Source organism: Electrophorus electricus, unplaced genomic scaffold (genome assembly GCF_041902795.1).
Source record: "Electrophorus electricus isolate QZ-2024a unplaced genomic scaffold, ASM4190279v1 Scaffold38, whole genome shotgun sequence".
NCBI lineage: Eukaryota > Metazoa > Chordata > Actinopteri > Gymnotiformes > Gymnotidae > Electrophorus > Electrophorus electricus.
In genome coordinates, this window is record NW_027658671.1 from 905,671 (window position 1) to 921,423 (window position 15,753).

Below are 15,753 nucleotides of genomic sequence, written 5' to 3' on the forward strand. Positions count from 1 at the left end.
TGTGTGTGTGTGTGTAGCTTACAGAAGCATAGGAAAAGGGTGTCCACACACATGCTGTACACTAAATAAGCCCTGCGCGATGAAATAAGCTCCCACAATCACCGTCTAAAAAAACAGCAGTAGTAGATATACATGCTGGGCCTTCAGTATTATGAGAGGAACTGCTGTCCAGAATAAATGTGTAAATCATGGTTATTTACAAACAAAGTGACTTTACAATCACTGTCAATAAGCATTTTGGAATCTAAAAAAGAAAGAACCATTTCTTCAGTGTACTGAATATGCTGATGTTTTGTTCTCACACAGAAGCAATTGTCACCACTTGAGCTTTTCTGAGGTTACAATACGTACAATAACGGGCAACCAGTAATAATGCAGCAGCTGAAGCTGGAAATTGTCAGATGGCAGCCTGATTCTCCCAGAGAAGAAGAAGAAAGCCAGCAGACCTTACAGGGAATGTAGAAAAACCCTCAGAGTTACCTATTAAAGTGTGTTGCCATGTGCCATCATGGTCAGAATGTGATGAAGTGTAGTATGGGTAATATACACATGACTTCACTCTATATTTCTCACCTACAAATCCGACCACTAGCACCTTGCAGGAAAACAGCAGCGTGTCTGTAACACGGTCCAACACCACCACCCTGTGGACAGAGGGACATGGTCAAGGACAACGTGCTAAATATGAGCTAGAACAACCAGACACAAAAATGACTGATCAAAATAGCTAATGTCAACAAATATGTATACAAATTAAAGTCATATTCATATGAATATGTAATGATAAATTCCAACATTTAATATTTTTGCCTTAAAAAATGGAAATGGAAGTAATTTGTTCCACAACAGTAAGATTACATCATTTATATACACACAAACCCAGATTGTGTTTTAGACTAAAATGTAATTCATGATAAGTAGAATCTTTACATTGCAACTCTCTTCTTTACCTTTAAACACATTGAAACAGCGTTTCAAAGCATTGTAATCGCGCTAAACACTGTTTCAGGGCAAGAGATTGTGTTTTAGACTAAAATGTAATGCATTATAAATGGAATCTTTACATTGCTACTCTGTTCTTTACCTTTTAAACATTGAAACAGCATTTTAATCGCCCTAAACACTGTTTTACGGCAAGAGATTGTGTTTTAGACTAAAATGTAATGCATTATAAATGGTATCTTTACATTGCTACTCTGTTCTTTACCTTTTAAACATATTGAAACAGCATTGTAATCGCCCTAAACACTGTTTCAGGGCAAGAGATTGTGTTAAAGACTAAAATGTAATGCATTATAAATGGTATCTTTACATTGCTACTCTGTTCTTTACCTTTTAAACACATTGAAACAGCATTGTAATCGCCCAACAACACTGTTTCAGGGTAAGAGATTTTGTTTTAGACTAAAATGTAATGCATTATAAATGGTATCTTTACATTGCTACTTTGTTCTTTACCTTTTAAACACATTGAAACAGCATTGCAATCGCCCTAAACACTGTTTCAAGGCAAGAGTTTGTGTTTTAGACTAAAATGTAATGCATTATAAATGGAATCTTTACATTGCTACTCTGTTCTTTACCTTTTAAACATATTGAAACAGCATTGTAATCGCCCTAAACACTGTTTCAGGGCAAGAGATTGTGTCAAAGACTAAAATGTAATGCATTATAAATGGTATCTTTACATTGCTACTCTGTTCTTTACCTTTTAAATACATTGAAACATTTTTCATCAGCTTACACTAATGGTCTTTGTAATGATGAGCATTAATGATTAGAGGGGGTATCTCCCTCAATTATAGAGCGGATGAACTCTTGTTATGCAATTGATTAATTGACAGAGGTGCTGCAAGTTCAGGAGCCTCTCAGTTGGAAAGGTGTAGGAAATACTGCAGTCAGCAAGGTATCAGCAAGCACTTAGAGTGCCAGAGAGTCTAAGAATAGAAGCTGTTTTTTTCTTGGCCTTCTGTTTTTCAGTGTGGCAGCATCGCTGAAAGGTCAAGATGTTGTTTTAGCACACAGAACCACCTTTGAGTAACGCAAGACAAAGAACTTGTCTTTTCTGAGAAGCGTGTAAAGAGAAAGCAATCACTTGCTAAAGCCTGCCCAAAAAACAATGGCATCGATCAGGGCTCTGCTCTGCTTCAGACAGAAATATTCAAAATTAAAACTAAAACAGCAGTAGATGTTTTAAAAAAAATCAAAGCTCTGTGATTTAGCTAATTTAGCTAATTGATGGTTATTATGGCACATCACATTCAGCCTCAAAGAACAAACAATCTCTCTTGTTCATTTGGTTAGTAGTCCTGTTTTCATCTTTCCATAATGGTATATTCTCTTGCCCTTCAGATTCCTTCAGTGGGATCTCCCACTCCAAGAAGGTTAAATTTGAGAATCCTGCGCGGGGCGGGAGCCCTGGCCCTCGGATTCGGGCGGGGACACCCTGGCCCTCGGATCCGGGGTTCAATTCAATCGATGGCTTACCTGCCATGGTCTTTTCCCCCTCTGGAGCCTCGGACGAGGCTTCGTCGTCGTCTTCCTCCTCTTCCAGCTGGCAGGGCGGAGACGAGGCATTGACCTCGCGGCGTGCTGACGGCTATCAGAAGCGGGGCAGCCTCAAGAGGAAGAGAGAGGAGGCACACAGCAGCAACAGTGTACAGATCCTGGAGGAGCTCTCCTCCCCTGGGTTGTCCAAGCGTGTGGCCAGGGGCAGCGATTGCGAGTACCAACTGGTGCAGAACGAGATCCTCCGCTCCGTCTCCAACAGCTACGAGGTTTTGGAGTCCCTGGGCCGTGGAACCTTTGGCCAGGTCGCCAAGTGCTGGAAGCGGGGCACCAGTGAAGTAGTCGCAATCAAGATCCTGAAAAGTCATCCGTCCTATGCTCGACAGGGCCAGAACGAGGTGGGAAAGTTGTGCCTGCTTTAAATGAGCTATTGATATGGCCTAGAATCAGCTGTAGCCCTGATTCTGTTATTGTTTGTTTCAGTTTTTACAACATATGTTCTGTTGGTGTCAGATGTGCTAACGCACACTGTGGAATTTGTATACAGCCAGGGTAGCACAGAAATACTTGTTTGGCACACTAGTTCTAATTTTCACTAGTTCAGTAGGAACTAGTTCGGATAACACACGGACAGCTTGAAGCTTACTCTAAAAAGAAGATTTAGCTTCAGTTGTGTAAGCCATACCTGTTTGGATGTGCATTAAAAATGTTATTGTTATGAAAGAGCATTAATCTGCATTGTTTGAGTACCAAAAGCAAGTTCATGGGTTCATTTCCAAGGGACCACTTCCATAATTGCATCTCCCAAATCCTGTAGAAGTAAATGGTTGAAGGGAAGTACACAAAGTGCTTGATGCTATTGAAAATAAGTAGGCTATTTGTCAGCAGTATCAAACTTTGAAGCTGTGACCACGTAGCTTCGGCTTAACGCGTATTCCGTCTTCCCTCCTTTGCTCCTCCTCAGGTGAGCATCCTGAGCCGGCTGAGCAGGGAGAACGCCGACGAGTTCAACTTCGTGCGCGCGTACGAGTGCTTCCAGCACAAGAAGCACATATGCCTGGTGTTCGAGATGCTGGGGCAGAGCCTCTACGACTTCCTCAAGCGCAGCAAGTTCAGCCCACTGCTGCTGAAATGCATCCGGCCCGTGCTGCAGCAGGTCGCCAAAGCGCTCATGAAACTGAAGAGCCTGGGCTTGATCCACACCGACCTCAAGCCCGACAACATCATGCTGGTGGACCCCATCAGGCAGCCGTACCGCGTCAAGGTCATCGACTTCGGCTCAGCTAGCCACTTCTCCAAGGCCCCCAGCTACCTGCAGTCCAGATACTACCGGTGAGGGACACGTGCTGAGGCGTGTTAGAAATAAGTGTGCACTTGTTGCACTCGAGTGTGCTTTAGAGTAGAGCTGCATGTTGTGGACAGTTGTAATAACCCTGCTACACATTAAAAGCCTATGATGAGCATTACAGTTAACTGGAGCACGATTGATTTATAAGTGGTTTATTTTTATTGGGTCATGTGAGTGCTGTTATTTAGCAAAAACACCTAATGAACCGTCTTCGGTGTCTGAGATTAGTTAGGATGCGCTGAACTGCAGGCTTTGGTAATATCAGTATTTAGCGAGTCTGTACAAAACCGCTATTACATTGTAGCTACACTGTTAATTAACAGTGTAATATACTGAGTAACGGGTGTTTAACTGCATTGGTACTCTGTATTTACTTAATGCAAAACAGAACATTATTGTAGTGTTGGTGCATTGTAGTGTTGGTTCCATGTTACACTAGAATAGTGGGTGTGTAATGTCTAGGAACACAAACACCCCCCCACGGAATTATCAGCCGAGGCTGATTTCATGATGGCGATCTCTGTGTTTTTGGTCCAGATCGCCTGAGCTCATCCTGGGTCTCCCATTCTGTGAGGCCATCGATATGTGGTCCCTGGGCTGTGTCATTGCTGAGCTGTTCCTGGGCTGGCCCCTGTATCCCGGAGCCTCCGAATATGATCAGGTAAGCACATGGTCCTTTGAGCTGTGCCTTAACGCCCGTACAGCATCAGTGGTGCAGACCTGTAGTGGTTTTGTGGCTGTAGTGATATGTGTGTGTGTGTGTGTGTGTGTGTGTGTGTGTTTGTGTGTGTGTAGTTTGACCTTTTAGCTGCTTTGTCGGCCCGCTCATTTTTAGGATTAATATAAATGAGTTTCTATGGCCTGTTTTTTTAGACATGCACTTTGAAAATGAAAGGATTAACTCAAAATAAAGTCATAATCCTTTTGCCGTATGGTGTCTCTGCAGATCCGTTACATCTCCGAGACGCAGGGCCTACCAGCAGAGTGCATGTTGAGCGCAGCGACCAAGACGCACTACTATTTCTACTGCTACCCCCTGTGGAGACTCAAGGTTTGCCTGTCTTCAAATGCCAAATGCCATGTGTTTTTTATAAGGGACGTAACTTAATGACTTCATGTAACTTAATGGTGGAGCTGAATGGTTTGTTTTTTCTTTCCTTTCTCCAGACACCTTCGGAGCATGAGGCGGAGCGTGGCATCAAGTCCAAAGAGACTCGGAAGTACATTTTAAACTGCCTTGACGACATGATGCAGGTTATTTGGGCTTTTGTGCGCGTAACTATACGCATTTCTTTTAGTGTTGCGATGTGAAATTGAAGAACGTGACAAAGGGCTCCCGCAGCTCACATTATAGAGCAGGTAGAACAAGGTGCTAGCTGAAAGGTCGAGCGTTTCTGCTGTCATAATGAGTAGCGCATGTAAGTCGCTCTGGAGAACGGCATCTGCGAAGGGCAGAGCAGTGCGTAGAAATTTGCTGCAGAACTTCGTTCGTATTGGTATTGGGTGCATTGCCGCCCTCTGCTGGTGAATAATATGACTCACCCATGGGTCTCTCTCGCAGGTCAATATGACCAGTCTGAAAGGCACCGACGTCTTGGCGGAGAAGGCCGACCGGCGGGAGTTCATCGACCTACTAAAGAAGATGCTCACGCTAGACGCTCACAAAAGGATCACGCCAGTGAAGACCGTGAACCACCTGTTTCTGACCATGACCCACCTCCTCCACTTCCCTCAGAGTGCACAGTGAGTTGCTCCAGGCCTTCCAATCTACATGTCAGTGTTTCAAAAACATTTTAAGGAACACCGTGTTAATTTAGAAATCCAAATAGCATCAGAGTTTCTCTGCTAGTACTGTAACCCCCCCCCCACCTGTGTGTGTGTGTGTGTGTGTGTGTGTGTGTGTGTGTGTGTGTGTGTGTGTGTGTGTGTGTGTGTGTGTGTGTGTGTGTCTCTCGCTGCAGTGTGAAATCTTGCTTGCAGAACATGGAGATCTGCAAGCGGCAGTGCACAGGCTTCGACAGCAGCAAGACCCTGTTTGATGGTAAATCTGATGCCCACTTTGGTGCTTCTTTTAAATGTTACATTAGGGTTGGCTTTTTGTTTGTTTGTTATTCTTCAAGTAGATTTAAAACATCACCAAACTGGCCTCCGATTCCACCTATAAAAGAAGACAAAAATGGTTTCAAATGCAAGTGTTCTACCAAATCATGTTACTGCTCAAATGTGATCCACAAATGGTGAATCAGGTTGTTGCCTAGTATTCGAGTAGCCGATAAAGAGGCCCCTCTACCGTAGTTCAAAACGAAATTCCGTTGAATCCAAACTTCATTGTGTAATTGTTGATCATTGTAGCTGAGGTTTTTGTGTCTCTCGTTCTATAAGACCAACACTATGCTTTCTTCTATGGTTCTTGTATGTGTATTTGTGGAAAATTCAATTCTACTTGTGTTTTTGCAGTACACAGTACTTAAGCAGACCGAGAACTCTTCTTGGTTTTTCAAGGGTTGCGACTTGTGCAATATTCAGCACATTTAAATAAATGTTTCTTTCTTTTCCTAGACGTTTTCCAAACACTTGATTCTTTATGACATTATGAAAATTTCTTTCTTTCCTCGAGTACAAACTCGAGTCCATCATTCATTGGCTGATATGTTACTATCATACATGTATACATGCAGACTCAAGCAAGGAGTTTGTAATGGTGGTACAACTGTGTTCAGGTCATTTGATACTTTTTATTGATAAAGATGTTCTTTTCCAGACTCAGTAGGGTTTTGTTGTTTTGTTTTGTTTTTTGTACCTCTATGAACATTATTGAATAATATGCCTTATAAGGGAATCTCTAATTAAGAGAATCATGTGTTTACATTTGGAATAAATTACATTCTGATAATACCCTAGCACCTGAGTCATACACGTTTTCTTTAATGAAAGGGGTTCAAACCTCTCCTGTACACCAAAGCATCCCAAGCCAAGTCTTGGAGGATTTGTCTGTCAGTCATTAAAATATCAGTTCACAGAAAGATGGATGAAACATGTTTTACTTTGATGAACTTTTTACCTTGGAGTACTTTGTTTAGTGTGAGAAGCTGTAAATGTGTCCAGTCCTTAAAGCATTATTCTGATTTTTCTTGTCCCCTCCATCATTTTCATGCTCTCCTTGTAAGGGCTGTGAAGATGCTCAGCAGAAAATGAGCTGCTCAGCTGCAGAAGAGCACTTCAGCCTACATTTCAAGCCAATTCAAATTTGAACTCCTACACTGTCTTCTCACATCCATTTCTTTTTGAATGTCAGTTAGGACATCAAGATGAATTAAGCACACTAAGCCCAATACTAAGAGACTGGTAGAGTGGATGAGCCACACAGCAGGACACAGCACTATTTTTGCTTCAGCCAGTGCTAACTTGATGCAGTCTTGCTGCTTGGGGATTTTGCAGGCTTTGACTTCTTGGGTGTGTGATGAGGATTTTGCTTAAATTAAACTCCTCATAAACACGTATGACCAACCTGTGCCTATGCTCTACCAGGACCTCATCGCGTACTTCTCTTTCAGTAACTCGGAGCCTGTGTTTTTTTGTTTTGCTATTTCTGACATGATTGGGCAACATTTTCCTTTTAATGTATATGTGGAATCCACAAAAAATATACCCACTTAAGTGTGCTTCAGCATAAATAAGCAGACACTGCAGTTTGGATTATTTCTAGGGAAACAGGAAAATATAGTATCTTTAATTCGCTGCATAACAGTTTACATTAATTATTAATCATTCGTATGTGTTGACAGTTGCAATAAACAGATTAAGAAAACATGCCGTGAAAATGCTGCCGTGTCCGTATTATAACAGAAATAATGCAGCTTCACTGAGCAGATCATCCATAAAACTTGCTCTATATGGATTTTATGAATAGTATGTTAATTTTGTTTAAAAAGACGATGAGGCCTAATGGGAAAGGCTAAAGTGTCAAGTCGGACTTGAATTCAACGACTCAGGTAACATTGGGCTCTCTAGCTAGGTTAGCTAACAGACAAGCTGTCTATTTGAGATGGTTAACTTAGCTAGTTCACACATTACTTATGCACATCTCTTGCGGCAACAGATTCTAATTTTCATGGCGATGGAGCACGTTAGTTAACTAGCAGATTAACTGCCAACTATTTACTGTAGCTGCGATTAACGTTATTATCTAGCATTGGCTCGCTAACCGTCGGATTGCTCTAAAAGAGCTGTGACAGCTGCATGTCAGTCCTCGGTCGCTGAACTGTCTTCATGTCTAAGCACGGATACCTGTCGATAATGGGATCATTTGGGGGAGAATGAAGTGTGAACTAGCTAGGATAATTAGCTACTATGGCTAGGTACCTGTCTGCCAACGATGTGGCAAATTTAAAATACTGCAGTTCTTTCGTATAAAGGGAAGCTTAAAATTGTGACATGTGACCTTTTATCTTGGCTGCTGGCTAGCTATTGTAATTAAGTTGAATTTCAGCTTGGACACCTTTATAGTAATTGATGGTTATTATGACACATCACATTCAGCCTCAAAGAACAATCTCTCTCATTCGTTTGGTTAGTGGTCAGTTTTCATCTTTCTCTAAAGGTATATTCTCTTCCCCTTCAGTTTCTTCCAGTGGGATCTCCCTCTCCAAGAAGGTCAAATTTGAGAATCACGCGTCTGGCGGGAGCCCTGGCCCTCGGGTTCGGGCGGGGTCGCCCTGGCCCTCGGATTCAGGGTTCAACTTGTTCTATGGTTCACCTGGCCTGGGCTTTTCCACCTCTGTAGGCTGTGACTTGGGTAATATTCAACACATTTTTAAAAATGTTTGACAGTTGCAATCAACAGATTAAGAACACATTTTGCAGGTTAATTACTATAGTGGTAGTGTTTTTTAAAATCTACTTCTATTTTAGCTTTAATTTTGAATAAAGCCCATAACTAGATCTGCATGGCTTGCGGCTATTGTAATCAAGTTGAAATTGAGCAGAGCTAAATTATTTAAATAAAGCACTTTCAGGGTGATGTGGAGGCAAAACAACATGGAAGATTGTGATTTACATCCGCTTGGTTTTCTTGAGCCTTCTTTCTGCAAGATTAAGGGTGGGAAAATCAACAGAGAGTAAGTTATGAAGTTAACTAGCTGGCGTTAGATAAATCACAGAATTGTGGTTGTGTTTTTTAAAATCTACTTCTGTTTTAGTTTTAATTTTGAATAAAGCCCATAACTAGATCTGCATGGCTTGCGGCTATTGTAATCAAGTTGAATTTCAGCTTGGACACCAATATAGTAATTGAAGGTTATTATGGCACATCCCATTCAGCCTCGAAAAACAAACAGTCTCATTTGTTTGATTCGTGTTCCTTTTTTCATCTTTCCCTAAAGGTATGGCATCGCAGCTCCAGGCATCCTCTTCCGCTTTCAATTAACTCTAGTTAATTGCTTCAAGAAGATCAAATTCGAGCGTCATGCGTCTGGCGGGGACGCCCTGGCCCTTGGATTCGGGCTCCAATTCAACCTATGGCTCACCTGGCCTGGTCTTTTCCACCTCTGGAGGCTCTGAGATGTGCAATATTCAATACATTTAAATAAATGTTTCATTCACATTATGGAAATTTCTTATTTCCTGTAGTATCTTCAACGGTTCAGTTTTGCCAGCATGCTCTATGTACCTCTTTGAACATAATTGAATAATATGCCTTGCAAGGGACTGTTTTAATTAAAAGAATTAAGATAATCATGTGTCATACACGTTTTCTTTAATAAACGGTTGGTGGTGCTGTGCCAGTTTCACTAATTACTTAAATCACTCAGGCAAGGTTGAAGCTGCTGTAAATGATTTTGAAGTTATCAACTTCTGCTGTACCACTGAAGGAGTCCACCCCCTCCCTTTAGAGCATCTGTTTTTTTAATGGATATAAATCTGGAAAATTACAGACTTGACAGATTAAAAAGCTAACAACAACAAAAATAATCAGAGATGACTTTTATAAGCCGTCACCTTAAAAAGGCACATTTAAAAAGTGGATCCAGTGCTCCAGCTTGCATGGAGTAGGCTGGAACATGTTCCTAATTAGGAATCACAACATGGCTGCTCAGGAAATCTGAATGCCAGACAGACAAAAACAAGGGCTTCAAACCTTTCCTGTAACACCAAAGCAACGCAAGCCAAGTCTTAGAGGATTTGTCTGTCAGTCATCAGCTATGGCTGTGTCACCTGACTGAGAAACACCTGGGTTACCTCTGACCCATGGGGTGGTAAATGGTCTACCAAAAACGACCTCAAATAGTGACAATTTGGTGGTGGCACTGGGCATCATTCTGATCTCACACAACACTGCTGGCAGTAGATTGAGGTAATAAAAGCAGTATGGGCATCCGGTGATATGGAAGAGGATCGCCTTTTAAATAAAATGCAAGTAGCTCAGGTTGAACATAATGGTACCAAGAACCGGTTGGTGTAAATATTGAATATTAATATGCATACATTGAATAATGTATGGTTTGGAGAACAATAGTGGAACCTGAACAAGTATTATTAAAAATTTAAATTGTGTATTGAGTGTTTTAAAGTGTGTATTGAGTTAACAGTCTTGAACTTAGGAAGACCTAGGAAGGACAAGATCTATCCATTTCTTTCCTGTTTTCCATCATGGCCTTTGTTTCAATGTATAATTCATTTTGTCAACAATGCCAGATGACTGAGGATGGTAAGGGATGTGAAACTTCCAGTCAATAGTTAGGTAGGTGCATAGTTTCTGAGTTACCATAGAAATGAAACAGGGTCCCTGATCTGAATCTATTACCCGAGGCGCACCGTACCTCGGTATTATGTCCTTGGCTAGGATTTTAACCACAGCGCGGGCATCTTCCTTAGAACAAGGAAACGCCTCAGTCCACTTGGAAAACCTGTCTAGAATCACTAGCAAATACTTCAACTGACCACAAGGTGGCAGGTGCGTTTTGTCTAGCTGTAGATACTGAGAGGGATCTGCTCTAGTAGAAAGTGCCATTATTGTTGGTGATTTCAATATTCACTTTGATAGTGCCCAACACCCTCTGAACTTGGCCTTTAGTTCTATATTAGAATCAATTGGTTTCAATGTACAAAGAGAACCCACACACTCTGGTGGACATACTTACCCTGCTCTCATATTGACTGACTAAATTAGTACTTATTGTAGGGTATTGTTTATTACAATGATGTTGATTAACAAACTCTATCACTTATTGTTTATTGCACTTATCATTGTTTAAGATAGACCTTATGTGTTTTGTACTTCTAGGTATCAGCATTGATCCCAGTATTCTACAGTATTCTAGTTCACTGGTATGTTGGACTCTAACCTACTGTACTGTACTAGGATATATTCTATGAGTAAATGACAAAGCACTTTTGTAAGTCGCTATGGATAACAGTGTACTGCTAAATGCTGTAAATGTAAATGTAAACATACGCTTGACTTAGTACTGCCATACGGTGTAGACATGGAGAAGGTAGTTATACTACCCCAGTCAGGTGCCATCGCAGGCCATTCCCTAATTTCATTTAAACTATGCATGAGCCACACTATCGTAACCTCGCCTCGCTATCATACCAGACACACGATCACATCGTCCACTGCACCTGGATTTATTGGGAATCTCCCAGACTAAAAATTTGCGCCTAGGATTCCCTCAAACCCAAAGGAACTTGATCAAATTACTGAATGCTTAGAATCAGTATTCTGCTGTGCACCTAATGATGTTGCTCCATTTAAGAATAAAAAAATTAGCTACAAAAATGTAGTACCTTGGTATAATGATCTCATTCGCAATTTAAAACAAAACACTCAAAGAATAGAACATAAATGGCACCGCACTAAGCTCGTAGTCTTCCAGCTTGCATGGAAGGAGAGCCTACTCACCTATAGAAAAACACTTATTACTGCTCGAACAGCTTATCTCTTGAGCCCAATAGAAAATAACAAAAATAATCCTAGATTTCTTTTTAGTATCTGTACAGTCAGGTATTTTATTAACTACTTCCCATCTTGGGGGTCCATGGGTTTTGAGAGTTATGATAAACTGGGATGTTATGATGCTGTCACTTCACCTCTCTTCTGTCACTCGAGTGTGTTGACTGAGAGCGGCGGAGTGCTGATGTTCCAGGGTGCCCTCGTGCCTGTGTTTCCTTCTGGCTCTTTCCTTTTAGCTGTGCTGCCATAGCTAGATCTGCCGGAGCCCATCTTTGCACATTATAGTTCCCTAATTTACACACCCTTGTACCTGGACATGCCTAATAATCTAGTCTCTCTTTCTGCCGAGGTACACCTACTCCTGATGTCATGATGTTACTGAGCCTCAACCCGTCTCAGCTGCCATGGCTCTTCCCACCACCCCCTGATGTGCCCTGCTGTAGGCCACCACAGCTCCACCCTAGCCAACTGCTTCTCCCTTGCCCTTAATGGATGCTCTCTTGTGGGATGGGCTTTGGACACATGCACACCATCGCGTCAAGACTAGGGCCTCTAGCAAATTGGACTGGACATTAACTGCTTATTTTTTCATTTTTTATTTATTTCTCTCTTAAAATTGATATTATTGTGGTGAGCGTTGCCAGGCAAAGGAGGATGGGCTTCCCCTTTGGGTCTTGGTTGCTCTCAAGGTTTCTTCCTCATGCTCTAGGGAGTTCTTCCTCGCCACTGTCGCCCTTGACTTGCTCACTGGGGGCTTGGACTTGGACATTTGTAAAACTGCTTTGTGACAACATCTGCAGTAAAAAGCGATATATAAATACATAAGGATAGTGATATTAAATGCAACCGCAGAAAAATGAACCAATAACATCATTCTTGCACAAAGAATTGTCCATCCCACTACCAATGTTACAATGTATTCACCAAATCTACTTTTACATATTGTTATTTGCATTCGGCACTATTAGATACAAACCATACATTAATCAATATGTTCCAACACATTCCAAGAGAAGGCTTCTCTTGACCTTATCCTAAAGAAGATTGTTTTTCTATATGGTCTTGAGCCTGGTGGAGAGGTCATATATCTTACCCTGAGGTCCACCAAAGCCTACCTAGGATCCTTTGCTTAAGCCTGCAGATGCCTCTGCCCTGTACGCAAATCAATCTGAAAGGACACAGAATCTTTATACTCCCTTATGTTTTATGTTATTAATATGTCTAATGCATTGTTCGGTCTCTTTTGCCTGTAAACACTCCTTATTACCTCAAGGGCATGCCACTGTGTGAGTCCTCAGCCCGCCCGAACCAACACCACTGCTACGACCACCTCCGTCGTCGGGCCACGGCCGTCGATCTTCTTTTCTGATTCATCAAAAAGTCTTTTGTAGGGCTGAAAGAAGATCGATATGTATTACATGTTTTAAAATTCAAATTCTTATATGTTGTGTCTTGTTTTGTACATTGTTGTATGTCAGTAGATAATGTTGTTTTTAGTTTATAGATTTGTAAAAAAATAAAAATAAAAATCTCAATACTATCTTAATAGGTTTCCAACAGTCCCATGGTAGGCAGTAGTTCACCTGGGTGCTGGGAATATTGACATGCCTATCGATATCTTGTTGCCATTTTTTTTTTGCCTTGGCTCCTGCCACAGTTCCAGCAGTCTGTGATGTCATCCTACGATAGGTCAGGAAGCGGCTCCGTTCTTCACCACCGGCCCGCAGCCTACTCGCTCGGCCGGAGGAAAGTCAACTGGTACCCTTACCTGTGAGAGGAAGAGGAACAGCGACAGACAGGAGGGATTCCTGCATTGAACATCAGATGGATTATTGAAGTTGATTATTGTAGTAAAAAAAAATATCTGAAACTTTAAAAGGGCTGGCAATTAATATGATTCATGTTTCAACAGAAATATAAAACACATTTTAGGACTTGCAGATGCTTTATTTTCGTTAAAACTATTTGTAGATTATGTTGTGAACTATGCCCTAATTTGTTGTTTGTTGTTTGGGACCAGTCTGTGATGATCTGTAACCAACACAGCAGCATAACCAAATTTGAACTTCTGCTGTATTGCAAAACAATATCAAATGTAAAAATATGATAATTATGGCCACATTACATCTCTATCACTTATTGTTTATTGCACTTATCATTGTTTAAGATAGACCTTATGTGTTTTGTACTTCTAGGTATCAGCATTGATCCCTGTATTCTACAGTATTCTAGTTCACTGGTATGTTGGACTCTAACCTACTGTACTGTACTAGGATATATTCTATGAGTAAAGGACAAAGCACTTTTGTAAGACGCTCTGGATAAGAGCATCTGCTAAATGCTGTAAATGTAAATGTAAATGTAATCAAAAACCAGCCATTTTTGCACATTTTCAGCAAATTGATGTTTCAGGCTTTATTGATGATTTGAGCGTTGCCTTGTAAAGAACGATAACATCCTCGTGAAACGTGACGAGATGGGGGAAACATCTTCACTACCTATCATAAGACAAAAAAGTTATTGATTTTTAAAAAATGGATATAACTGTGATATTCTGTCTAACAACTAAATTGTCATATGTGTTTCTAGCAATATGTTCTTACCTGTAGTTGCAGCAGCAGCTACAGTGTTAGGGTGCTCCTTGCTTTTCTTTTTGAGTTTCTAACAAAAACAAAACAATGATTTAGTAGAAAAATATCAGAGCATAAGTAAATTTATAACTAAAAGTACAGATACAAACCAGTAATAATGCAACAGAATATAATTTAGAACAAATTATGTCATTTATGCAAAGTGATATATACACATTCAGTGTGAAATGAAATTCAAATATGCACTACTTTAAAAATTAATAATGTAACAAAATCTAAATAAGAAATAAGTCAAATGTTTTACCTTTAAGTTCTTTGAGACCTTACTGAAGGGGAATAGGAAATGCAATCTCCCCTTCTGGGCTTTCATGGTTTTGCTCTGATTGTCCAGAGAAGGCTCAGTACATGGTGACCTAGCAGACATCTCAGACTGTAGTGATGGAGAGCTATGTATATCGATGCTGAACAGGGAAGACCAGTCATTGTGTACACTGGGGGACTCTTGAGCCTTCTTCACAGAGGGTGGGACAACCAACTCCATAACTTGGCTTGCCATGACGTCGGAGGAGGTGTTCCTACTATCTGTGCATAGCTCTGATGATGCCTGTGATGATTTCAAGTCATCCTGCTCTAGGTAGATTGGCATGACCATACCACAGAGCTCACAAGATGAGACCCCTTCAAGGTCAGGATTTATTAAATGACGGGACAAAAAATGTGTCCTTCCTTTTATGCGGGGATTGATGTCTTGCGACAGTTCAGCAAATTCCTCCATCTCATCATCAAAGCGCTGAAGCATATCCGAAACCGGAGAGCCAGCTATAGGAATGGTACTTATAGGTCTAGATGTACCATCGTCATGGACATCTGAGGATAACGATGTCAAACTCTCAGTATCTCCTATCAGAAGCTCACTCATTGCTTCTGAATTTGTATCTTCCATAGTCGAGTGGAATTTCATCACAATTTGGTCTCTCTCATGGTCATCCAGGCAACTGCGATGCGTATCAATAACTGCAGTCCTAACATCTCTGCTTAGAGAGTCTATATGAGCTGTCCCCTCCTTCACGTGGACTGAAGCTGAATGATTTATCTCACAAGATCTGGTACGGAAAGCATTCAGCAAATCTGCAGTTTCCTTCTTGGAATTTGCAAGCAACACTGATCTTAGATCAACATCTAACATTTCTTCCAGAGATGAAAGAAGACCCATCACAGTTACTTCACTGACAATGTCGGCAATGAATGAACCCATATGAGAGATCATGACCTTTGTCTCCTGTGAAAGAAAGGAGAGATAACATAGAAAGGCGAACATTGAAAATTGCTCCAAAATGGTTTTGGTTGTTTGG

General features: G+C 41.1%; 1 protein-coding gene across 1 annotated transcript; it reads left to right on the forward strand.

Annotated features, from left to right (window-relative positions):
• The first annotated feature begins 51 nt into the window (after positions 1–51).
• Positions 52–8,683, forward strand: LOC145655867 (homeodomain-interacting protein kinase 1-like). The gene is made up of 9 exons (XM_081709332.1): positions 52–56; positions 2,555–2,906; positions 3,473–3,840; positions 4,394–4,517; positions 4,803–4,907; positions 5,024–5,110; positions 5,418–5,599; positions 5,818–5,897; positions 8,478–8,683. The coding sequence occupies exons 1-9, from the start codon at positions 52–54 to the stop codon at positions 8,681–8,683; spliced, it is 1,509 nt and encodes a 502-aa protein (XP_081565458.1).
• Positions 8,684–15,753: the final 7,070 nt, after the last annotated feature.

What these genes read in the sequence shown, in the direction of transcription:
- LOC145655867 (XM_081709332.1), top strand. An exon ending in GAGCCTCCGAATATGATCAG is followed by an intron (nt 4,518 to 4,802) that starts GTAAGCACATGG and finishes GTGTCTCTGCAG; the next exon opens with ATCCGTTACATCTCCGAGAC. An exon ending in CACTTCCCTCAGAGTGCACA is followed by an intron (nt 5,600 to 5,817) that starts GTGAGTTGCTCC and finishes CTCTCGCTGCAG; the next exon opens with TGTGAAATCTTGCTTGCAGA.